At 43.4% G+C, this 25,883-nt stretch overlaps 1 protein-coding gene across 1 annotated transcript; it reads left to right on the top strand.

Annotated features, from left to right (window-relative positions):
* The first annotated feature begins 236 nt into the window (after nt 1-236).
* Nucleotides 237-25,470, top strand: LOC119389659 (TBC1 domain family member 10B). The gene is made up of 10 exons (XM_037657017.2): nt 237-359; nt 5,085-5,372; nt 7,617-7,716; nt 8,914-9,021; nt 11,028-11,134; nt 11,235-11,415; nt 12,606-12,680; nt 12,805-12,919; nt 14,380-14,534; nt 15,558-25,470. Exons 2-10 carry the CDS (start codon nt 5,146-5,148, stop codon nt 15,654-15,656), a joined length of 1,167 nt encoding a protein of 388 aa, XP_037512945.1. The 5' UTR covers nt 237-359; nt 5,085-5,145; the 3' UTR covers nt 15,657-25,470.
* The last annotated feature ends 413 nt before the right edge of the window (nt 25,471-25,883 follow it).

Below are 25,883 nucleotides of genomic sequence, written 5' to 3'. Positions count from 1 at the left end.
ACTTGGCGCCAACTCTTGTTCATTTATTGCGGTAGCATCAAAGTTATAAAAAAAACGTTACTCAATAAATAGTGCTTACACTTTTTCAAAATAAAAATCATCAAATACTTTAGGACACTTTTGACAACTCTTTTATTGCACCAGGACTACCTAAGGACTCTTGTAATCTTCCACATCTCAATTGCCAGTGCATCGCCTTGTTTCGGTTTGTTGTCGATTTTTGTTTTCTGCTTAAGTAGATCATCCGTGCTTATTTGTCCGTCCGGAGTTGTTCGCGGAAGTCCCTCTTTTTTCGCTAAACCAGTCCCTGCAACAGGCCTCGACACACAATTTTACAGAAGAAACGGCTACCGAACTATGTAAGTACATTCTTAGAATTATGTATTCCGCTCGCGAGCACCACTCCTCAACAAGAAACACCGTTAAGTCCGCAATACGGGGTGTAGTTGTAAAGTAATCATAAACCTTGCTTCCCAACACGTTTTTTTCGGGGAGGGAGCCGTACGTCGTTGAGTCCTCACACAGACTTGCTTGTCAGCGACAGCAGCGTTGATCAGATACTTGAAGAAATCGTCGGTTGTGTAAAACCGCGGTTCGTGATCGGCAGCGATGTCGAAATGTTACAAACATGCCGCCGACTTCCTTTTGCCAGAGTTGGTCAGGCAGTTCGAGTGTTTGCGTTACATAAGGGTGTCACTAGTCGACTCAGTCCGAGGCAACACTGCGGGACGGCAGTTCGCGACACCTGAGATCTGTGATCGCGAATGAGAAGTGGAGTACGGCGCCTCTTCAAGCAGCTGTATCAGCCCGCGCCGACACTTTTAGACGTCAAAAACAAAATCATAATGGAAGCGGTGCTGTTCGTTCCCTCTCGCGCAAACCCGCTGTGGCATGTGTCGACTGTCGAAATCCTGACTAACGTGCTCCGTTTTAGAGGAAGCGGTAAATAGTGACGTCAGCTTTGTTTTTGCAATGTTTACCTGCAGTTCGTTGCAGTATCTTACGGCAATCTCTGGCACGAAAATCGTTTGTTCCGAATCAGTGGACGGAACACTTTTCCTCGAAACGTTCTGCTCTAGTTAGTTCACGGCGAAGGTTCGCTTCTACCTTCCGAAAAAAAAAAAAAAAATGAAGCGTTAATGTAACGTCGATGCGATCGGTTATGCGAGCATAACTGTCCGCCACGCAAAATGAATTGCCACTTTGCACAATGGTTGCTCGGGAGGAACGGTGAGCAGTCATCGCGGTTGATAAATAGCGTACGCCCACGTCAGAGCGTGAGCCCCCCGATGTCGCATATTCGATATGTAAGTACGTAGGTACATACGTATACATATTTGCGCCGCACATTTCGTGTTCGCATGCATCGGAAAGGAATCAGAGAATGCCTAGAGTTTGACAACGTTTTCTTCTCGAAATACGAGATGCGGTACTGCGAATTTGGAGCATTCAACAGGTGACTTTGTCGTCGGGTAAGTTTTCTGCTCACTTGACAAGTGTATGTGTGCTAGATATTGCTGTTATTTGGCGTGCAACTTCTATTTTTCTGTAGCCGCGTTACACAAAAGTAGCAGGGCATCTCTCACAAAGGGTTTTAGCAGCTAAGCACAAGCAGAAGTGTGCAGATGTCAAGTTCAAGGATGTTTTGTGTATGAGACCCATTATTGTTGTGGCGATACAATATGCACATGTTCAGGCTAGCCACTTTCCGGCCTGAACACCCTACGCACATTTGTTGTCATGATTAACGACCCAGACCTCACGCCATATTTCAGGACATATAAATCTCAGCCTTTCCTTTTTTTTTTAGGGTGTTAGTCTTTTTGGTGGCAAGGTCCATACGTCTAGCGTGCACACAAAGTAGCTTTATGTTGTTGAAAATATTCGAGAGACTGTGCAGTTTTATTTTCATGCTGCTGTTTGATTTCATAGTCATAGGAAATGCAAGTATGGCATGTTTGGACATGTGCTCTATGGTGTAAATTAATAAGCTGCTGTAAAAAGCAGCTGACATGCTTGTCTTCACAAGAGGAAACACTGCCATCTGTTGTCACTGAAATATTTGCCACACGAATGAAACACAATTTTTGTTTTGTTGGTGTTCATAATGTTTCATATTTCGCATGCCAAAGGTACTTGAAAGCTAAAGTGAGAGACTCAATCGGTTTAGACAGATGAATTATTTCTTGGACTCTATTGTCATTAATTTGACCATCGTAGGTGCGTTATTAGAAAAGAAAATGGAGGTCAGAGTTTCATTTTTAGAGTTTCATGCCAAAACTATCACACCTGGATATCCGTATGACATCAAGTATTTCAAAGTCTTTTTTTTTTTGTATCGTAGCCACATTGACACAATAAATTTTTACAAAACTTGCTATGTTACAAATAACTCCCTTTGAATGCAATGTAATTCCTTTACAGGTAAAAAATTTCGTAGGCCCTTGCAGACGCTGTCAAAATGTTTAGTTGGTGCTAGAACCTCAAGATGCCATTGCCGCTTGTATTTTTCTTTAGCAGGTTTTCTCAGTTACCATTCGTCTACTTGTGGCAACAGTAGCTTTTTTGATAATGTGAAATGGTAGTTTAGGAATATGAGAAAAGATTTTTTTTTTTCTATGTAGTACCCCTTTGAACCTGTGTCCTGATGTGCCAGTTCGGCCTATGGTTTACGTACTTGCAATGTCACGCCACTTTGCCCCCAAATTAGCTTGTTAGCTGGTGCAACATGAAAAAAAAAGGAGTCTCTAATTGCTTACACTGAGTACCTCTATTCTCTTGTGCACTATTTGTACAGCACAATAACGAATTCCCTTATCTGTTTTGGCAATATCCGTGCAGTTGGTAGGAAGGGAAGGGCCTGCTACACACATTTGGCAGTGCTCATTTTTGCTTCTTATATATAGTAAATAATGACCCTGTGCTTGTGAATCTACTGCACAGAACAGAACAATGCTGATGGTAATTTAGTTAACATTGAACTGCAACTAGATCATTGATGCAACTGCTCGACGGACATAGAACAGACACCGAACTTTGAAGCTACCAGTGTTGAGTACCTGTTATACCACAATCAAATACATGATGTCGTGACGGGGTTGCTGACAACATTGGGCTGGTTTCATCAAAATTTACAAGGTTTCTCACAGTTAGGTTGAAGCACCAGGCTGCCAGCATAGGATGGATTGGCTCACTTACATACTTGTCTGATCTGTGGCAAGAATTTCTTTTGCTCGTTCTTGCACTTCTCAGAGTGTTTGGATACTGTCAGTGTTGTTCCTGCCACAGTTGCCGCAGTGCACAATAGTTTGTGCACACGCCTTGCTTTGTGTGCAGTTTGCTAGCTTGTTAGAGATGCCCATTGAGCTTGATGTCAAACCACCGGGGTCGTGATACAGATAACTGTTGTGAAATGTATTCTGCTTACCTTGAATGAAAGGAGGGGGGAATTTTTTTGAATGCTTGTTTCTTTGTTTGACAGAGCCTTAATGAAAACAAAGCCAAGGAAGGTCTCCCTAAACCTTACTCGGCTTAATTATCTGCTGGTTTTCATTAAGGTTCTGCTTACCTTCTGTTATTTATGACTGTTTCTTATATGCGCTCGCACCTACATCTCGTGATCTGCTATCAGTGCCTGTTTTCCCTTTGACCTACGCAATTTCACCTTTATGTATACAGGACATGACTCACCGCAGCATACAGAGATTAGATTTTGTCAGTGCTTTTGCAAATGTTGATTGTGGTGTCTGCCACGGTCAAAGCCTAGTATTGCTTTGCACAACTTTGGAAAGTCTCACTATGAATCACTATATGAATCAGTATATCAACACAGCTATTCAAGAATACAGTGTAGCAGAAAAACAAAAAGTTAAAAAAAATGCTGCACACATGTACACATTTTCGCTCTGACTGTGACTGGTGGAAAGAAATGAAGAAAGTACAACAAAGTCCGCTCATGGATATTGCCCATCATGATTGCAGTACGTAAAAAGCAATGTAAGGGTGTGCATCAAGGTTATCAGTGAGTCACAAGTGTTGCGTGAAGGCTAAAAGATAACAGGTGTTGTAACAATAGGATCCAGAGCACATGGGCCTGCATCGCAATTTCTGTGCATACCACGCTTTCCCGACACATGCGCGTCTTCGTTGTGGCATTAGCTAGAACATCTATGTCGCATTTTCCAGATCTTTTTCACATCTTTATGTCTAGCCACTGCTTTTCAAGAGCAACTTATTTTGTTAGCGAAATCGTATAAGAAGCTCTCAAAATAATTACACATTGCCGATAAAGAAAATGTACAGGTAAGCATGGATAAAGGACCGCACTTGGCATGGCAAAAATAGGGGCTACAAAGTAATACAGACTTTGTGGAGGTACTTCACCTAGCCCTTTCCTGTTAGCAAGATGGTTGCAGGTAACTCCTGTGCAACTACTTATATGAAAGTTGCATTTTGATCTGTGCGCGATGGTATGAAACATGCTATAGCAGTGTTGAAGTGCGAGCTAAAGGAAATATTTGAAGAAAAGTGGCCTCAGGGCAAGCAGTGGCATATCAGATACTTTGCTTGCAGCATAAGAAGTGGCGCACGAAAAGGCTTCATATTGGGCACATGCAAACACCACCATGCACAAGCAAGGAAACAAAGGCCAACTGTCTTTGAACAGGGTCTGTGACCATTTAAGAGAGAAAAAGAGCTACCATAGGCACCAGAAATGGGAAACTGAGTAGGCAGAATCCAGGATGTCTGGGAGATTTTGAAGAGTACCTCAAGCATTCTTTGCAACCAATGAAAAAGAGTCAAAAGATTATCAGCAGTGTCATGTCTAACCGTGGCAGTCCTGCTAAGATGCAAACAAGGCAGAAGCTCAGGGAGAGATGGAAGCTTTAAGAGATGAAAAAGTGCTTGAACAGGGGTTGTCGCTGCAGCCTAAGTTTCGACAATAAATACAATCTCCATGCCTTTGCGATGTTGTTCCATCATCCCTTATCTGGTCGATTGACGTGTCATATCGGTAGAAAACATGGTGTACGCAAACTTTGTTGAACGATAGCACCAGCAAGAACTGCCCTGGTCCTTTTCAGATGGCACATAACCTCAGAGGGAGCAGGTGTACGGGGCTGAGCTGATTGGTGGTGGCACTTCATGGCCAGCAGTGGGCCCTTGGGCGAGGAGGAGGGAAGCCGATGGGGCGGATGGGGAAGAGGAGAGGAGGATGAGGATGCTGGCAGCGACATCACTATGGACAGCACAGCCACGAGCCTAGTGGGCTGCCGGCCCCGAAATGGCTCGCTCAGCTCCGAGGCCCCCTCCGAGGCTGTCCCGGACAAGTACGGCTTCCTGGGCGGATCCCAATACACTCGGCCCAATCCGTGAGTGCTTCCTTTTCTCACTGTTTGCGTGCTCACATGTTTCGACAAAACTAGGCTCTATGTGCCCTCGTTACTGTAACAGCGAGGCTGTCTTAATCTACTCTGTGTCGTTGTCGTCGTAGTAGTAGGCATCACACAGGTCATGCTACCAGAAGGGGGAGTGCATGAATAAATAAGACAAAATGATGACAATGATGATGATGATGATGGTAGTGATGCTAGCCTATAACATACACTCACGCTCTTACAGCTTTGCTGTCCGACAGTTCTCACAACGTAGAACTTGCTGAATTTTTTTAGAGACAACTGGCTTAGCTTCTTTTTTGTTTCACTGCGAATATATAAGCAGTGCCTTTGCAATTATTATCTTTGTCTTTAGGTTGTGCATCTGTTTCTTTATTGCATTGTATCTATTGGTTGTATTTCCATTCCTTAATGACCCTTCTAGGGCTAACAGTATTAATAAACAAACAAACAAAGTTTGTTTAGTATTAGTGCTACCTGCATTGGGTGGGCACCTGACTCTACTGGTTGACATGCTTTTGCTGATATTTCCTAAATCAGTCTATGCATAGCAAGAACTTCCTGCATAGCACATTACTAAATTGTAGCAAGCGTATTTGTTCCTAAGTTTTTTAAACTGTACACTGTAACAAAATTGTCATGTCATATGAAATCGCGAGACTGAGAGAGGTCTGTCCTGCTATTTTTTTTTCTCCCTAGCTTTCTCACATGTGTTAAGGCTCAGGTTGACCTTCTGTCTGATATGCCTTCTTCGTGGTGGCCCTCTGTTTATTTTCTCAGCTGGCACAACCAGGTCAGGCAATATAAGCAAAATGTATGCACATCGGTCGTTCTCCCGCCCCCACACCACCATGCCCATCTGTTCTTAGGCTGTGGAAAGAACAGTCAGTGGGCTGTTGGCTTTAGCTGCAGGACATTTTAGAATGTTTAAATGTATGGTGTACCAGGTTTTATATAGAACCTTTCAAGGAAAATCAGTCATCCAATGTTCGTACATGACATGCTCCCCTCTTCATTTTGTTTGTATGGAAAAAAAAAAAACACATTTTTGGTTGGCCTTGCTGTGTTCATTGAATTCATCGTTAGAATACTGTATATCTTGAATTGTATTGTGTTGTTTCTTTTCTCCTTTCCAAGGCCTTTAACACATTCCTAAATAAAATTAAATAAGTATTGACAGTACTACCTTGATTCAGCAAACACGCTAGTCTCTGCACTGGCATGATGTTCTTGACATTCACCAGGTTGGGATTTATAATCCTAAACGTCAGTATGCAGGCACAATATGGAATATATCCCTTTGAGACGCTATGTACACAGTTGTGTACACCGCTTATTTTTGCTATTTGTATCAACTAGGGGCTAAGAAAGAGCGAGATACACTGAGCTTTGGATGAATTGAACCTCCTGCATTTCTCTTCATTTAACTTTATTTTTCAGTGTACTGTTGCATATGATCACTTTGCTGAAGGCACTACCATTTCCGACGAGTCGTTCAATGTGCTGCTTCCCGCGACCCATGTCAGAAGTGTAATTTTTCTTTGCTTAGCACGTGCATAACCGAAAACGAATTTACACTATATTTCTAGCCTGACATTTGATTCTATTTATGCAAAAACAGAGCACAAATGGCTTTAGAGTAAATAGATATTTGATTACAAATTGATTAGGAATGATTACTATAACACACATAAATTAACATATTACGACATTATTTTTGTTGCAATATAATATCGAGTGCCTTGAAATAACATTGTATCAATTTGACGCATTTACAGACAGTTCTTCATAGGTAGCGTCTGAAAGGGATATGCTCCTTCTTTTCTTCTGCTTGGCATTGAAGACATCTGCGCTAATTTGGAGGCTTATGTCTAGAGATGAGGGAGACTGACTCTCATCAACTTCTGTCTAAGAACCATACACCGAACAGTGATGTCATTGTTGTCAGAACTTTCACGTGTTTAAATATTTTAACTAACATACGTTTTTCATTTTGGGCATAGCTCAGAAATTTGCACATGTTATTCAAGCAGCCATGTTTTTTTTTTCTTGTGCAGAATGCCGTAACAACATGCAGGAAAATGAGATGAGAATTACACATCTATATTTTGTGTGTGCACCGATATTTCTACTAAATAATTTGGTTAGGTCAAGGTTTCTGTGAGAGATCAGAGTGACTAACATGGAGTTTATTCCGTGCCCCTGACATGATGTGCGCAGGTCACGTCGTGTACCCCTTGAGGTCCAATGGAAGCGGGAGCTGAAATGGAGGGACATGCTGGAGAATTGGGAACGCTACATGACCAAGCACTTTAAAAAGGCAAGTCACTCGTCAGTTGGTCACGTTCAGGTACTTCTCACCTACCATAGTAACACTGGTTGTTCGTTCAACCAGTGTGATCTCTACTGAAATAAAGCTTGTTTTAAATGGTCACTAAAGAGCAAAACGATTTTTCTTAGATTAGTAAATTTCTCTTTCACAATTCCAAAATCGCCATGCTTGCCACGATAAGACGCATGGTAAGCGAGAAAACGTGCGAAAAGGAAACGCTGGTGGCGACACCACATTGAAGTTCGTGCATCAAACGCTGCGACATCACAGATTTTGACAGCGTCTGCTAGGTCATATGTAGCTCCTAAAAATGAAGTATGTTGACTTCTGAGGGGACCGCAAACTTAGCATACCAAGTTTCAGAAATTTCGTTGAGCCAATGTCGTCAAAATACGATAAATACGCTTTGAAATCTGTGACATCGTGCATGTAGATTTCAGCATGAAATTTAAAAATGAAACTTTGTCCTTCGTTTTCTGCTTTATTAATAAACCTATGATGGTGAAATTAACGATATTACAGTTCTCAGTGTACAGTTTATCAATATAAACTGATTCATTGTTTCACTTTAGTGTCCTTTTAAAGGTCACTGAGCTGCTTGTTGGCAGTGGTGAGCTGAGCTTCTCGAGATGAGATGACCTAGGGTAGCTTCTTCGTGGGACAATAATGCTGCATTTCAATTGTTCATGTGCATTTTTTTTTCTTCAGTGGGTACTCAGTTTAGTTGAGTTGATTTATTTTTCACCACGTTGGTAGGTGCACTAACATGCATAAGTGACAATGGATGATGGGATAAAAGCTGCATTTGAGCAGTTTGATGAGCCCCACAACACCGCATAATAAAGACAGTACAGGGCAGCAGTACAGCAATGTTCAGTGTGCAATCAAGCAATTTCAGTCATACTTCACAAGCACTCTTTACATAGAATATACTACAAAATAAGCACAAAGCTGACAGCTTGGAAATATAGGCCCCCCCCCTCAAAAAAAAAAAAAAATGAAAATTGTGTTAACACGTGGACACTTTCATTTCATACACATTGTTTGCTGCACAAGCTCCTTGTTTTTGTGGACAGTATTAAGTTTGTGAACACTGTGGCTTGCCTGGCTTTATGCCTTCAAGTTACAGTGCTGACAAAAAAGTCGGCTTACGCTAGCATATTTGTGATTCTGTGTGGATTTCAGGTTCGAGACAGATGTCGCAAAGGCATCCCCTCATCAATGCGGTCTGTTGCCTGGATGAACCTGTGCGGGGGCCGGTTTTTGATGGAGAGCTATCCGGGCAAGTTTGCTGTAAGTGGGCTGCCAGCTTCTCATTGCTGAAAAGTGCACTTTCCTCGTGTTATGTGTCTGTGCCTACAAGAAGGTGGCATTTCCATGCACTTCTTCGGTTCGCTCTGTCAGCAGAGTAGTGGTGGACTCTGCTACAGAACTGACGATTGCCTGCATGAGTGTTGGCAGGGGAATACAAAAGGGGCACTTGCCCGCCCCAAGCCACACTAGCACTCTCCCCCCACCCCCTCTGCCGCGATGCAACACGGCTTTGTACCCCTCAAGGCAAAATCCTGCCGACACCCATGATTTGCTGTTAATGTCTTTCAAGTCCTAAGCTCTGATATATTTCTATGCATGTCATTTACCTGTTTAGAAGTGGTTACAGAAAGTACAATTGCTGACAAATAATTTAGACATGTTCAATTGCTTGGACAGCTTTGCACCACTACAATCGCCTCATAGACTGTAAGTGTAAGGGTGGTCAGGATTTCAGACACCTTACAGAGTGCCATTTTATAGACTGTGCTTTGCGCACACAACCACATGCTAATTGGGCTACTGAGTTGGGCAATTACAGCAATATTTACAGTCGCCGACCGTTTATTCGGACGCCGAAAATTCGGACATGCTCGTTTATTCGGACACCTTCGCGGCACCGCCACTCGTCCCATTGAACTAATGTAAACTCACGACCGAAAATTCGGACGCCCCACAGTCCGCCGTTCGATTTTTCGGACTCCGGCTGGCTGATCGAGTGCGACGTTGACCGCCATAACAAGCTGTCAGCAATGTTTACAAAATTTTGATAGGTTGCCAGCACTGAAATGTTGCACTGGCTATAGCTGGAGATCGTGCCAGTGTCAAAAATCCACGCAGAAATTACAGATCTCGAAGGCTATGTTTGTTGGCTACACGTAACGGTTGCCTTTTGGCTTTAGCCAGTCAAGTATCCATTGAACGGCTACCACGGCCGAACAGCAGGCCAAGCCAAGCCAAGATTGTAATCGGCTCGGTGCGGCGTTTGAGGAGAATGACAGCGCGTACGAGTACGACGCGGAAAGAGAGTACGACAACAGAAGCGCTGCAACATAAATTAGCCCAACGTCGTTTCCTTTTGGCGTGTGAGGGTTTGCGTTGTCAGATGTTTCTGTGGCTAGGCCTGATCTGCATCCCGAGCTTAGTGTCCCGCTCGCTTGTTTGTTGCTTGGCGTGCGAGGCCTGATCTGCTGAAATTGCTCCGACGCTGCCCGTTCCATGTGCGCCGTCGGAACTAAAGAAACGCGGCAACTACAAGGCCGTGACGATGGCGAAAAAAGCGGCGATTATTCACCAGGTGGAAGTTCCTTGGGAGTTTTCGCAGAGTTGGGCGATGAGATATCAGTCAGCTACTCGAACCAGCTCATGTGGACAGTGACTGCCGTGATGACGCACCTCCCACACCAGTCATCAAATGCGGATTTAGCATAGGCCGTTACAGTGCTACTGCCGACCATCACGGGTGGCCAAACATTGGCTGAAATACAGGCCGACTTGGTCGCGCGTAAGCGTACATGTGTACAGACGCGCACTGACAAGTTTTTTTCCGGCCGCCGGGCTAATAAAAGTGCTTTTTTCTGGTGAATCCTTTTTTTCGGACTCCCGATTATTCGGACTTTTCGGCGGTTCCCGCCGAGTCCGAATAAACGGTCGGCGACTGTATTTAGTTTTTATGTGTCACTGGCATAGTGCACTGGCTGTGTTGCCAGTTAATTTGATTTGTGTCTATCCCCACCCGCCACGGTGGTCTAGTGGTTATGGTGCTCGACTCCTGATCTGAAGGTCGGGGGATCGAATCCCGGCCGCATTTCAATGGAGGCAAAATGCTAGAGGCCCGTGTGCTTAGATTTAGGTGCACGATAAAGAACTCTAGGTTGTGGAAATTACCAGAGCCCTCCACTAAAGTGTCTCTCATAATCATATCATGATTTTGGGATGTAAAACTCCAACAATCATTATTACTATTGTTATCATGTCTGCCTCTGTAGGAGCTCGACAAGCACCCTGGTGATCCACGATGGGTCGACGACATCCGTAAAGACCTGCATCGACAATTTCCGCAACACGAAATGTTTGTGAAGGACCATGGCCATGGGTAAGTAACGCAAAGGATTGTGCTTGCACATTGATAAGTTGGTGTTTTCTCTAACATTTAGCGTTACATTCCGTCTTCATACGGCACTTTTGTTTTGCAGGCAGGAAGACCTGTTCCGAATACTGAAGGCTTACTCGGTGCTGAACCCCGCAGTGGGCTACTGCCAGGGCCAAGCCCCCATCGCAGCTGTTCTGCTCATGCACATGCCAGCCGAGCATGCCTTCTGGTGTCTAGTGGCTGTCTGCGACAAATACCTACGAGGGTACTACAGCCCTGGATTGGTGAGCACTGCGCATTGTGGCCTCGCCATAGAAACCCACTTAGCACTTCGCGTTTAGAGTTCTCTCGGTGCCCTTCACACCAGGTTTCTACACTGTGGTTGTCATAATTACTGCGAAATCAAGGCCTTTCTGAGTGGGCTTAGTCAGCTGATTCTATTATATGAGTTTAACCATCAAGCATGATCTGTACTCCTCCTGGCTGCTTAAAGGGGCATTGCAACACTTTTTGATCTTTGATCATCCTCGGAAAACACTGCCGACCAGTACTAGTAAGGCTCTTGTGAGCATGTGCAGCACACGGCAGGGAATTTAGAATTACGTTTCAAAGTCGGCTAGAATTCACTCGCTCTTCTCTCGACAAACTATGCCATAGACTGGCCCAAATATGACACAGACTACAATATAGACTAGGACATAGACTACGACATGGCCATTAGCTCATTTTAGCATTCGTGTGCAGCATAGTTACCGCAGCTGCCACGGGGTGCCGCCACGTACCTGCGCCGTGCTAGAAGTACACCCTATAGAATGACACTAGCGTGTTTGTGATCACGCCGAAAGTGAGCCTACACATTTAAAGAAAAGAAAGTGCTCAATGTCATAATGGGCGCTGCCGTAGCTTCTTGCCTCTTTGTTATCCCTTCCCGTGTAGCTTTCACAGTGCATTAATTATGTGCTTTGTAATGGGTGGGCCTTTAAACCACCCCCCTTGTTGAGCAATTCACATGGTGCGATGCCTGGCGCAATCCTACGCTTGTGCCGCATAATATCATGTGTGCTAACGAGACTCCTACCACTACATGATGCCTCTGTAGGGTTTGTTTTCGGAGGCAGATTCAAGTACTGATGTGGCTTTGTGGTAGCACACCTGCCATGCAAAATACCTGGGTTCAACTCCAACTCATACCCCTGATTTTTATTCTTTGTATCCACCGCAATTTTTTGCTCACAACCAATTACGCTGACATTGGGATATCTGCAACTCTGTCTCTTTGACGCTGTCGCATTAATATTAGTGTGATGTGCTGCTTAGTAACACGTCATTGCTATATGTATCTGTGAAAGGTGAAATCCCACATGCTGTTGTGTACATTATTGGTAATAACGTCAAGCAGCGCACTGCCTTACTTGTAGTGTTGTGTTGGTTGGAACTACAGAGTTACCGTTCAGTGTTTCTTTGGTCAATGCAGGATGCTGTCCAGCTCGATGGAGAAATACTTTTTGCGCTACTCAAAAGAGTTTCACCATCGGCACATCGTCATTTAGTAAGTACTTTGTTTCCAGCTGTGGGTGTGCATTGCAGCGGTCATTCTTATCTTGCGTCGGGGCTTTTCTTCAGCCATCTTTTGCCATGGATTATAAAGATACGCTTTGCTTTCTTTTGTGCAGAAAAAGCAGCGTGTGGATCCCATCATGTACATGACTGAATGGTTCATGTGCGCCTACAGCCGCACCTTGCCCTGGGCTACTGTGCTGCGTGTGTGGGACGTTTTCCTGTGTGAAGGTGGGCGTTGCGGTCACCACTTTTCTCCTCCTGTGTTTCTGTTCCTGCTTAAAATGTATGAGGGATGCAGAACTCGAGGAGCCTGAACATAGCTCTTTATGTCCACCACAGTGTGCATTTGATACTGAAATTAACAACTTGTTTGATTGATTGATTGATTGATTGATTGATTGATTGATCGATCGATCGATCGATCGATCGCACTGTACACTGAGCAACTTTGCCCAATCAAAAGCCTCATCTTGATGTACCAGTATCATTATAATGTTTCTGAGTATACATTGTGTTTTCCACGTCTAAAAGTAACTTCTAATGCTTCATCGGGCATGAAAGTGCTGTCCACTCAAAATTTGTTGATACATACTGGGTGCTTCACGTAATCTGAACAAAGTCACAAAATTAAGTGGCACGTACTAGGTGAATGAGACTAACTGCCTGCTCTTCATAGTTGACTCGAAGTTACTGAAGCTGTTTTTTTTTAGTGCACTTCGTTATTTAACTAGCTAAGTTCAGTCGTGCGAATTTTTGTTACACACTGTTCTAAATGCTATTGGTAGGGTATGATCAGATGTCATTTTCATGCCGTTATCTTTATGTGGGTTTTTGGTGGGGGAGGGAGAGGTGGGAGTCAGGAGGGTTAGCAAGAATTTCATGAAATGTGGGGAAAAAAAACTCATAAAAAAGCGTCAATGTGCCATTGGGCATCTGGTTAGCAGTGTTCTCAACATCATTTTCAAAGAATGGCATCTGCATGTTTGTAAAAGGAAGTGCTTGGCTCTGGTGTGCAGGCAGTGTGCAGGCATCAGCGTTGTGATGATGAAAATCTCACTTACTCTGGAATAATGAGTACTGTCAAAACAGATGCAACTACTCGTTGGCTTTTTTAGCAACTTATGTTGGATTCATTCTTTAAAAACACATACTACTATAAGTGAACTGTATACCAGACGTGCAAGCATGCTGTGTTGGCATATTTTTCATAATTCCAGAAATAAGAACTGCCTAAAAAATGATGTCACGTAAACAACTTTACTGGGTGTCTCTGATTACAAAAGCATGATTATTCTCGCTTTAAGAATTTGACTGTGACTTTTTTTTTACCTTTGGAAGTGAGCGTTCCCATGATAACATTCTTTTATAGCAAATTTAGATTTCAGAGAGAAGTATTCTTCTAGGTGACGTACTAATGCATTATCATTGTGTTTCGCGCATGACTAGTGCAAATGGTGACTGTATAAAAGCGAAGAGCTTCGCAAGAATAAATTGTTGGCAGTTCAGCGCTCTGTCTCGTCTCTTCTATCCCCTCCGGTCGTTTGCGCTGTTAAGCACTCTTTGTCATGTTATACCAACACGCCCAATCCTACTGTCTCTAGGTGACAATAAGAAGCAACAAGAAAAATTCCTTGTTGCTTAGATATCTGCAGTTTTATACATACTGGCTGGCATCTCACCTTTCTTAGGGGTGAAGGTGCTCTTCAAGGTCGCTCTGGTGCTCTTGCGAGGCGTGCTTGGAGGTGGAGACCTCGGCAAACGCTATCCGGCCATGTTTGAGACGTTGGAAGCGCTGCGGTCCTTGCCCGAGCCGCTTGTTCAAGAAGACTATCTCGTCACCCAGGTATAATCACTGCCGCCTTCTCTTGTGACTTTTCCCGCTTATTCTCTCTTCAGAACGCATCATGTGCCGAGAGCACTGACTTATGTGGCCTAGCTTTCTGCCTTTGCTCTGCTTCCCAAGGACATGTGTACCTTGCGACACATTTTGACTGTTCGCATGCTGTCTGGTGTTGCACACACACTTTTTTCTCCTGAACAGGTGTTTTCCTCTTTTGTTCTTATTTAATTTCAGGTCTCCTTCTGTAATCTTTCATTTCCTGCTCTGTGGTAAAAGGTAGCCTGGCATTTTTACACTGGCTAAACTTCACGTCTTTCCCTCACCCCTTCTCAGTGGTCACAGCGGCTGTTGACGAGGTTACTAAATTCACTCTTCTCTAGGTCGCACATCCACTCGTTATTTGGAAGTGAGATGTTGTAACCATTCTCACCTTTAACCACTGCCATTACTACTGCCATGTGATCTTTTGATTGCGAAGATAATGAGTGCTTTTCAAAAGAGGATAGAAGAGAGCGTGCTCGTAAACGGCACTTTTGGCATAACCAGGGTTCCAGAAGAGTATCTGGGTTTGTAATGCCTACTTGTACTGTACTGCCTTTTAATACACATGGAAGTTCGAGTATCATTCTAGGGCACTGTGAAGGGGTGGTCAAAAGTTCCCAGGCTGCAATCCCATGTAATCCTATGGCAGCGCGGCCTGGGTACATATCAAGTACCTCATTCCTTACGAGTGCGCTGTAGTCAGATGTAGAGGCGATGTTGCTCTACTCTGGGAAGCTAGGAAACTAGAATTGACCTAAACAACGCGGAGCCTCCTTCGAATTTAAGCAACTTCAGAAGGCAAGTGTAAAGGGAGGTGTAGACCCATATTGTACAAAGAAGCCAAAATCGTGTCGACATTTCACAGAGTAAGTGTAAATGAGTTCTGGTTACTTCTTTTTCACTTCCAATTAGGTCTCTTTTACTCTGCATTTGCGCGCGACTTGCAGTCTCACAAATGTGTTCGCTGTCTTTCTTGTATTCTAGTTGGTTCAGCTGGACGTCACCAGCCACGACATGATGAAGGAGCACCAGCGACAGATTGCCAAGAGGCGGCTCGCGCAGCTCTCCAAAGTGAAAACCTAGCGTAGGAACACACAAGACAGTCAATGGCGCTGCAGCTACCTGTTGGTACACGGAAGCCAATGGCCACTCTGTCTAGAGAGAGAGCTAGGCTTCCTAGGAGGAATATCACCCTCCCATATCTAAACAAAAGAAGAGGGAAAAAAAGAAAGTAAAGTATGACAGGGTTGCCTAAGGCAGTCTGAGACTCCTCACAGCATGCTGAATCACGCGAACGGTGATGCCTTTAAAGTTTGTGTTGTACTCCAGGTTTCATAAGAGAAACACCTCTCTATTCAAGGCATCTCTCGATGCCTTAGCCAGCCTCGATCAGTCACTTCAGGGGCTGTTTTCACTTCTATGCGGTGTAACATGCGTCATGACGCCCCGCTGTAGTGCTGGGCATACCGTCGACATGCTAGGAAACTTTCCAACATGATAATAATGCGGCTTACAGGTATAAGATTCCTATGGTCACACCTGCGTCAAACTGGTGCAAATCAATCAGTGAGCAATGATAGCGATATCCCAAGGATTGCCTGCAAAGAATGTAGCCCCAGTCGTTTTCTAGCTGTACGGGATAGACGGCAGCATGCAAGAATTTTTTGAGTGGCAAAAAAGCATTGACAATAGCTGAGGGTTTGCAGTCATGTGGCACTGTAGCAGGCGTAGCCAGTGTGAGGAAATTACTGTAGTGTGAGGAATGTACTGTAGTATCACATATCTGTGTTGTCAGATTAAGCGGGACAAAACGAAGAACATTAATGGCACAAAGTTTGAAAGCGTTAGCATATCTTTACTGCACTATCACTGTTTTAGTCACCTCCCAGTTTTACACATTCTAGCCTAGCTGCACCAGGGAATGCATAATGTGGGCTTAACTATGTTGTGCATTCCAAGATGTGCCAACAAGCCCAAGTGTTTATTGTGGCTTAGCTAGCACATGTAAAGCTAGCACATGGTCAAAACTAGGCTTGTGCGAATATTCGAGCACTTCGAATATTCGAACGGATATCACAGTATTCGAATTCGCTTCGATTTGAATTTAAATTATTGGAAATTTCGAAGTATTTGAAATGAACGAATAGGTGTATATTAGTCCGCATGTAACCCCCCTGTAAAGGTGGTTTCACTACAATGAAGGGGTGCTCTACAGTGATTACACCTTTCCAGGAAAAATCCGCACTGCCGCGAATCCTCACTTCAAGGTTAAATGAACATATAACCCTCACATCGATTTGTCATTTTTTAAGTTTAAAAGCTTGTTATACCGGATTATATGCTCTCATTAAATTCTTTAACATAACATATTTTACAGATTATCACTTGCATACTACTAAAAGCCAAATCCTGCTACTATTCAAAATTGCTCCCACTTCCTTTGAACCAAAAAGAATGACATTTGCATATGCCTTGTTTCAATTTAAATATGCTCATTTTTCTTTATATGTGATATATACTATTCAAATTCGATTCGAAATTATTAGACCAAATCACTATTCGCTTCGAACCTAAAATTTACTTATTCGCACAAGCCTAGTCAAAACAGTAGTGCTTAACCAGAGCGATAATGTCAGGTGCAATGCACTTGTAGTGATGCAATAAGACCTTGTGTTGCAACCAACAAGCGTTTATAACTGTAGCATAGGACATGGTTATACAAAATCTGCCTGACAATGCTTCTCACTAGGAAGTGCCTGGAAACACACTCCCAAGAAGCTGCTTTGCACTATGCCTAGTTTTAAGAACGTTTCAGCAGTAAAGTAGCTTAGCTTATCTGCCATGAACGTGTACTGCCTGTTGCGATAAATTCTAGACTATAAGATCACTTGTGGACTTTTGTGGGTGACAGTTGCAAGATATGCGAAAATACATCGCTTGTTGCCATTTATTGAAGTCAGAAAAAGACTACAATCGAGGCACAGACATTGACAGAGGGGTGCCCTTGACAACAATCCAGCAGCTTACAAGTCTAGTCATACAAGTCGTACAAACAGTATCGTATATTTTGGCTGAAGTTCCCATGTAGGCATGGATTGTAATCTGTGCCTGTATGTCTGTTTAATATTCACATTGACTCGGACTTGACGTAAGCTGTAGTCCATGGAGAAGTTCTGTGAGAATGCGCATGCTTATTTTCTATGCTATATTGCTGTCTGGTGGCCTAGGAGTAGTCAGTGATGCCTCTAATAATGAAAGTAAGGTAACACAGTGTCTCTTACATACCTTATGTTCACACATATAACCTGCCTTGTGTATAAGCTGCATAGCCTATTAGAGCTGTTGGAAAAGGCTTAAAAAAGCAATCAAAGACCACTTTGCCAGCACAATAACTCGCCACAGGCCATATTTACACAGAAATTCTTCCTTCAAGTGCGAATTCATGGCATTGTCTGTGGCACTGATGTGAAACTGCTTGTGAAGGCAGAACTTTAGTATACTATATCTAACCCTCACATTTATTTTGTTCAGGTTCTCAATGTTCCAGCCCCTGTTTTAAAAGCAAAAATATGGTAACGTTTATGTCAACGTTAGATACTAGATGCTTGTCGGTGGTGGGCTGTAACTGCCTTTCTGAAACACTGAATGATTCTCGTCTTCTCGCCAGTTAACCTGTTGCGCTAAATCAACGTTGTGATGTCGTTACACTCTAGTCTTAGCCTCACTTTTCTCTCTGGACAAAGTTGGCATTGGCTGACGTGGCAGCATTGTCAGAAGTTATGAACAAAACCGAAGCTTACTTCGGCAGCAGCTGAAATGGGGACCCGTGAAACTACCGTGAAGGGACCAACTCTTCCATTGCCTTTCACTCTAGCACTCTTGTAAGAGGGCAGCAATACACGAGATTACAGTGTTTACACAACCGCGCAACTGTTGACTGCTTGGTTGTGTAGTGGTGTAGATGAAAGCAATCTCTATATCTTTGTTGTGTAGACCATCTCAAAAGGACAGACTGATGGGCTAGTTGGTAAAATACATAGCTCATGCAGTAGCGCAACGAATCAAATGGACGGCGAAAGAGCAAGACGGGACACAGGGCTAGTCCCGTCTTGCTCTTTTGCCGTCCATTTGATTCTTTGTGCTACTGCCTGAAGTTGACCATTTACTGTAAGTTGACATCAGCCTACCTTTCAGACATCTTTAGAGGGTTGTCCTATTCAACGTAGATTTCAGTCGTAGAAAGCCCTCTCCGATGGAACGAAATATCCGTGTGATGGTGATGGACCACTTTCTTAAACATGCAACAGTGTTTGGGGATGGTTATTTTTCTTCCGACTTCGGGTGGTAGTTGACTGGTGCACCCAGACAGTTGTACTACTGTGACCAACTAAACTGTATCGCTTACCAGTCTCCTGGTAAATATTAATATTACAGGGTCAGCAGAGGGGCTGTGTTCATGCTCTGACTGGAGTTCAAATTCATTTCATTTTTGCGCAGCCTTGCCGTTAAACGGCACTGTTTTCCTCACAGTGTTCTTTCAGTGTCTTTTGTGTGGCTGTACACTGTGTTGTTTTCTGGAACAATTACTTAGCTGAGAATCTCCGATTAAAGGATGTTTAGATTGGGCTCGAGCGTGTCGTCAAAATTTCACCATGCCTGGTACAAACTGTGCCAACACCCGCACAATTTGTGCCACCGTGCTTAGCAGTGCTTCATTGAGTGCGCGCAAGATAATACAGCACGCAGTGTTCAACAAAAACAAAGTGCGCCTTTAAGGGGTCCTGAACCACTTTTTCAAGTAACCATCGAATGACCTCAGTATCTGAGTTTATTGCTTCACGAATCGATTGCTGCAAACATTTCTCTAGTCTGCCAAGAACGACTAGGGTTACGGGGATTTGTTGCACGCTAAATTTAAGTGCTTTCTCTCAAACCGACGAGCAGGCTGTAAGCTACACAGGGAGGGGTGGCAAGGGGAAAAGAAGTTACGTCAGCGCGCGTCACAACCTTGAGCGTGCAGAATGAAATGAGATCACTCTCTCCCGCTGTGATTCGTGAACGCAAGTCTGGCTACTGTGTAATGTTAGCACACATTGTGGAGCGTGGCGCTGGCACGTGGCGACACCCTGTAGCAAGAAGCGCATCTGATCCAAGCGCTGCTCTTGATTTATGCCGGCTATTGGCCAATACCATGCTATCTGTTGTTGGATGTCAAGCAGCAGGCGGCTTTGCCCACCAGAGTGAGGATGAGCCTCTGCATGAAGAGAGTGTGCTTGGAAAATTGGTAACTTCCGCATGGCTTCTCAACTCTCCTTGCCATGCACTGCAAGATTTCGCTGAACTGTTCACAGCAGTGTCTGCTTTCTGCAGGATGTGTCTTCTCACCAAGCCGGATAGGCGGTTCATGACCCTTTTAGCATTCATTCTCTCATATTATCTCCAGTATCTTCCACTAAGCAGCACACTCGTGTGAATAGCTCTTAAGCAGCGCAAATTGGGCCACAGGAAGCCTTCTGTCAGCAGGAGTCCTTTACGGCAGTTGGGGCATCATGGCAGAGTTCGCATCATGTGCAAGTACCACCAGCAAAAGTGATTGTTCCAGAATACACGACCTATAGTCAGCACATGGCAGCTATAACGTAACACATGGAGAGAAGTTTGGGATGTCATTTGTACAGTGTGTATCAAATGTCTGCTTTCCATACAGTGCAGCTCCAACTGCACTAGGCATGAGGGCAGTAGATGAAGTCAGTATTTCCAAGTCAAGTTGGCGAGTGAGTCTGCGACTTGTGATTAAAGGGACACTAAAGAGTGACAGTAGATCAGTTTAGGCAGGTCGGCTTCATCTTCAAAATTCCGTTGGTTGTTATACGGTGAAAAAGAAAACTGAGGCCAAGTTTTCGTTTTTTTTACCTGATCCGCATCTCGAACATCTGCAGTGCTGTTGTCACATCTCATCATCATGTTTTGGTCGCTTTACGTGAAAAAGCTTTCGTAAAGCTGCTACTAAGTAGTTCTTCAGTACCTTTTAAGAAAATGTAGCGCAAACTTTCGTCTACAAGCGGTGATCTGTGTGCAGGCTGCTGGTTTCAACATATCGAGGCATTATTGCCACCGCATTTCATTTCTGCATCATTGTTGGCCTGTCAAGCCAGAAATGATGCATGCAGCAACACTGACCGAGTTAGTAGTTCAGTAGATCGACCTAGTTCGTAACGAATGTTGTCCGCCTGTCCAAGCTTGTCCTCTGTAGTGTCCCTACATTACTTCGGGCCAGCCCGATTCAGTCGTTTATTAAAGTCAGCCTCCACGCTGCTTTGCTCTTTCACATGCATGTGGTCATTTGTGAAGAGTTAACGAGAGTGTTTTAGTAGCTTGCTCCTGCTCTGTGGTTACCTCGATGTCACGACATATCTTTGCAGGTGCTTGTTATGCCTAGATGCCTAACTGCTACGGGCTGGGTATTTCCAGGAAGTGACTCTCCTCGCTGTAAATGGGGGCGTGGGGGAGTGATAGGAAGTGGTGCTTTATGTGTCGGATAACAATCACTTTTTGTCAGGATGTGAAGCCTAACCTAACCAATCACTTCCTTCCGAAAGAGTGTGCCTGTATGCTGTCTATGAGCGTTTCTTTTTTTTTGTCTCTTATTAAGCCAAGCGGTCACATTCTGGAGCTTGAAATTTGTTAGCTGCATCGTGAGACAGTGGTTGTTTAACGCTTGCACGGCCAGGAAAATTTGCTGACGAGGCTGACCTCATATCATAAATTGCGGTGGGCGTAGGTGACTTCCTTAGCACGTGCCGATGCTTGTCAGTCCTGTACCTTCCTGCACATAGTGTGGAAGGACGGGTTGCAATACACACGTAAATGTGCTTCTGTACTGCCGTCCTGGTCTCTTTTTTTTTTTGCACCGTTGTGGACACCATAGTTTGCATGTTTTCTCTGCAAATGTGTGTTCAGCTTAGTTCTTTGACTATAATTAGCTCTCAAAAATGAGTGAAGCTGTATTGTCGAGACAGTATTCATGATTAGTCAATATGCCAGGCAGACCAACTCGTTAGCAAACTTAGCAAGTTTGCCCTCTTAAATTTTCTTTCTTTTCAGAACAGGGAAAGGTTCTTTACTCCTTGTTTTGACAATAAGAGTCAGCCATCACATATGCTTTTTTTAATCTGCACCTGATATGCAAGTTGTGTTATGTCTAGGTCTTGGCTTGCAGATAATGTGTTTAAAAAAAAATCTAAACTTCGCTGTCATTGTGGGGAGTGGGGCTTTTAAATTATTAAGTGTATATGTATTGTTATGATGCTTTCCGGTGTACTACATTTGTTGTATGTGTCCTTTCGTCACTCAGTAGCAAAGATCTCTGATGTTATGTGCTTTGCTTTCGCACACTGGTTTTGTGTCTGTTTACCGTTGCACCTTTCTTATTTCTATGTTTTTGTTGTGTTCTTGTTGTATCGACAATGTACCCATTTTGTTTTGCCTATTTCTCTCCACACATTTCATGTCATATAACATCTCTTGTTTATTGATGCTTCTGAGCTTTTGTTACTGTTGAAACTTGCCTCAAGACGTATTTAATATGTACATCCTACATTGTTCGCTTATCGTGGTTTGCGGGGCCAGAAATAGCCAGCCCATTTTGTTTCTTTTTACTTCCCTGGCACAGTTTGTTTATTTATTTATGGTATCTGCACTCCTTAGACTTCGGTCATATATGTTACCGGGAAAAACGGTCTCGTACCAGAACCCGTTTTAAGCGTTTCATGGCGACGGTTGAATTTCTGACATGCTTTTGGAAACTTGCTGCTCTTCGCTATGCTTATCTAATGGCACTTTTTTTATGTTAAGTTTTGGAATACCTATTCTCTGCGCACTTTATCAAATGCTCCATAAATTTTCTTGCTGGTACTGCTTAGCTTGGCATCATGCAAACTGTTTCTTTTTTTTTTAAGGTGCTGGACGTAGTCTCTGCTTTGTAACGCGGTGATGTTTTGCGTTTTGGCCACAAGTGCAAAGAACAATTAATAATTGCACACCAATTTTAAAGCTGCTGCCCGCTCTCTCTTTCTCTACATTCCATTCACCCCACTTGTATTTTGAAATTTAGAGTACAACCTCGTTGAAGTTTTAACAACTTCAGCCATCGCAAAAATGCAATTTGAGTTTGTGTTAGACCACATTACCTTTTCCTTCTGCTCCATACATGCACGTAGGGTCTTGGTGTTTAGCAGAGGCATTTATGCCACAACCTATCTTATCTAGTCTAGATGAATCTAGACTGCACCTTGTTCACTGAGTTATCGGAACTCGCTCCAGATTTCAGTTGATATTTAAATGACAAGTGCGTTATCGCGTTCAACGTACCATAATGTAATACTGCGTATTTATATGCAACACTGGCAACATGGCTTATTTTGAAATAGCAAGAGAGGAGCTGCAGTCTTTCTTATCAGTACAATTTGGTGCTAAAAGTACATTTGAATGTTGTCATAACGAAGTCATACCTAGGGCTGACAAAATTGTTAAATAGGAAATGCTAGGTGTTGCAACTGTATTGGGAGGCATTCGTGGCGAGAAGTTTTTTTGACGCACAGCTGGATAATATAGAGCAACCTTGGGGGGGGGGGGGGGCATTCAGAGATGCTGCAGGCACTTTTTCAGTTTGCATGTGCTCTCACATGTACTGACAAGCATGCAAACAAAATGGCAGCCTTCCAGTGATACAAGTCGCTATTCACTGAAAAATGGCATCTTGATAAGAGCAATGCGCAAGAGGTGTGAAACCACAAAATACATGCATTGATAGAATTGTGCGTTTTTTTTTATGCAAGACAGTTTTAAGAACGTCTGTAAGTATTGAATGGCCATAATTCTACCCTGATCGATGTCACGGTGCAATGGGCTCTATTACTTACAGCATCCAAAGCCTACCAAATTAATATATTATAAGCTGCCTGAGAATATGCCATTGATTTGAGAATAGGACCCTTGTGACACATTCTTAAACGATGCATTGATTTCACATAAACTCTGTACTAGTACTATATCATATTTCTCTGATTTGGAAACATTTTGCATGCACAGTTTATAATATTTGTGTTGTTTTTGTTGTGGAGTGAGGTAGAGTTTTTGAGAACTTCACCAAGCAGCTTTGCAAGTTAAAAAAATAGGCTTTAAATCAATATTGTGCTTTCTACAGACGATAGGATTAGAGTGTAACTCGAACTCTTACATGAAACAAATCCGAGATAAGTTTGGCGGTTGTCATAGAATATGCACTTGTTTCACATGTATTTTAATAGCAAAAGAAGAATGTAGTTGGGCGCAAGCTAGTGCTGCTACTTTTGAGCAACGCGAGTTAGATATTGTATGCGATGTAATTGTGAGTTCAGGAGTCTGTGATGCGGCGATTAACTGCTTATAAAACAGCTTGGGCTTTTATTGCCTCATATTGTCAACTAGAAAATTTAACTTTTATTTCATTAGGTGCTGATTGATCAAGTCTCCAAAGCATGGATCTTTGACGTAAGCTAGTCACAATGGCTGTTGGAGCCTGCTTACATCTGTGAACATGACAGTACTCTTGACCAGTTATCACAAAATTAAGCTGTTAAAGTACCAGTATTGTCAAGCTTAACAACCCATGAATTATAGCACAGTCATCAACCAGCCTTGGTGTAGAAAAGTCAGAAGAAAAGAAAATAGGTGACACTGTTTCACTTATTTTGAACATGAACGCTTCTTTCCCACATGATCATCAGACATATAAGTGAAGAGATGAGCGAGGTTATACCTGAGCAAATACAGTATTTTAGTGTTTATACTACACATGACAGCATTTTGAGTTCAGCGAAGAGGTGAAACACGAGATAATGTGGTGCGATTCCGATACCTTGCAGGGCTTCTTCAATGTATGTTTATAAAACCAAGTCATGAGCCTTACATTCAAGACTAGCTGTCCTGCCTGTAGAAATTTAAAACAGTTGTTCAAATAGTGGAACGCATTTTACTATCTGTTGGTAAAACACGTAACTCAGCATACTTGTCATCATGACAGACGTATGTTGCAATTGTGATGGTATTTTCGTTGCTCGTACTGATTTGCGTTGAACGTCTAAAAATCGTACAGTACCACATAATGTCGAATAAAGCCAGTGACCGTCAGCAGCAGCAACACCTTGGGCCTCACGTCGGCTTCAGCCACAATTGCAGAGAGCTACTCCTTTTTTTTTTTTCTTCTTTTGTATGGGTGGTACGTCTCGTACAGACAGTACCGGAGTAGACCAATATTATTGCGTCACACTCAATTACAGTGCAAGTGTGCGTTTTGGTAGATATCGGGGTCAGTATCCTGAGACAATTACTTTTGGTGACACTGTCACTTTCACAAGATTCCACGAGACGAGCCGGATGCATTCTCTGCGTCTGTGGGTACAGCGGGCCAGACACATTGCCGCTCATAGATGCAATGTGCTTAAGTGTATCTCGTGAAATCTCGTGTGACAGTGTCGCCGAAAGTGATCGTCTCTTAATAGGGCCCCAGGATGTCGGGAAAGGGAAAGTAAAGCAGTTCTGCACGTACACCACTGCTCTTCACTTAACAGCCCAGACAGTATGCACGCTTGACAATGACGCCGGCACATATCGAGTCATTTTTCTCGGGCCACTATTTGCACGTGTGCAAATGCCTTGTAAAGCCATTTCCGCAGAGTATTATTTTTGTGTGACCCGGTCTGCCTGCTTGGAACGGGTGCAGGCTGTTGCACATTGTACAAAGTCTAGTGCACCGAGTATTTTTGTATGTAGATGCCTCTCCTTTTCGAGTGTCCCTGTTACATCCACTTGCCTCCTGTTTTGTTGCAATGGTGGCAGTAAAGCTTTTTCTTTTATTTGTCGCATCTCTGTATTGTCCTTACTGGAGCACTGCATCTTACAAAGATGTCCGTGCCATTCCACTGGAAAATGGGAGGTTGCGGGTTCAATTCCCAGCTGGGAGTGAAGACCGCGCTCCAGTAGGGCAAAATGCAAAAACGTCCGCATACCGAGCATTGGGTGCCCAATGAAATCATGCTTGTCATAATTAATCCAGACTCCTCGCTACAAGGTCTCTACGTGCTGTGTTGCTTTGGCATGTAGAACCCTATCGATAAGTTCAGACATTTAGCCTCCTTTATAGTGTACTTGAGAAGAGCAACACTCAGCAGAGGGCAACACTATAGCAGATGTAAATTACAGGGTACTGGGGCTACAAGGCTTCTCGTATTCGTTTCGCCTACAGCCACCCACGAGCAGTTACAGAACCTA

This window comes from Rhipicephalus sanguineus, chromosome 4 (assembly GCF_013339695.2).
Source record: "Rhipicephalus sanguineus isolate Rsan-2018 chromosome 4, BIME_Rsan_1.4, whole genome shotgun sequence".
In the NCBI taxonomy this organism is placed as follows: Eukaryota; Metazoa; Arthropoda; class Arachnida; order Ixodida; family Ixodidae; genus Rhipicephalus; species Rhipicephalus sanguineus.
This window is presented reverse-complemented; position numbering and strand designations above follow the sequence as displayed.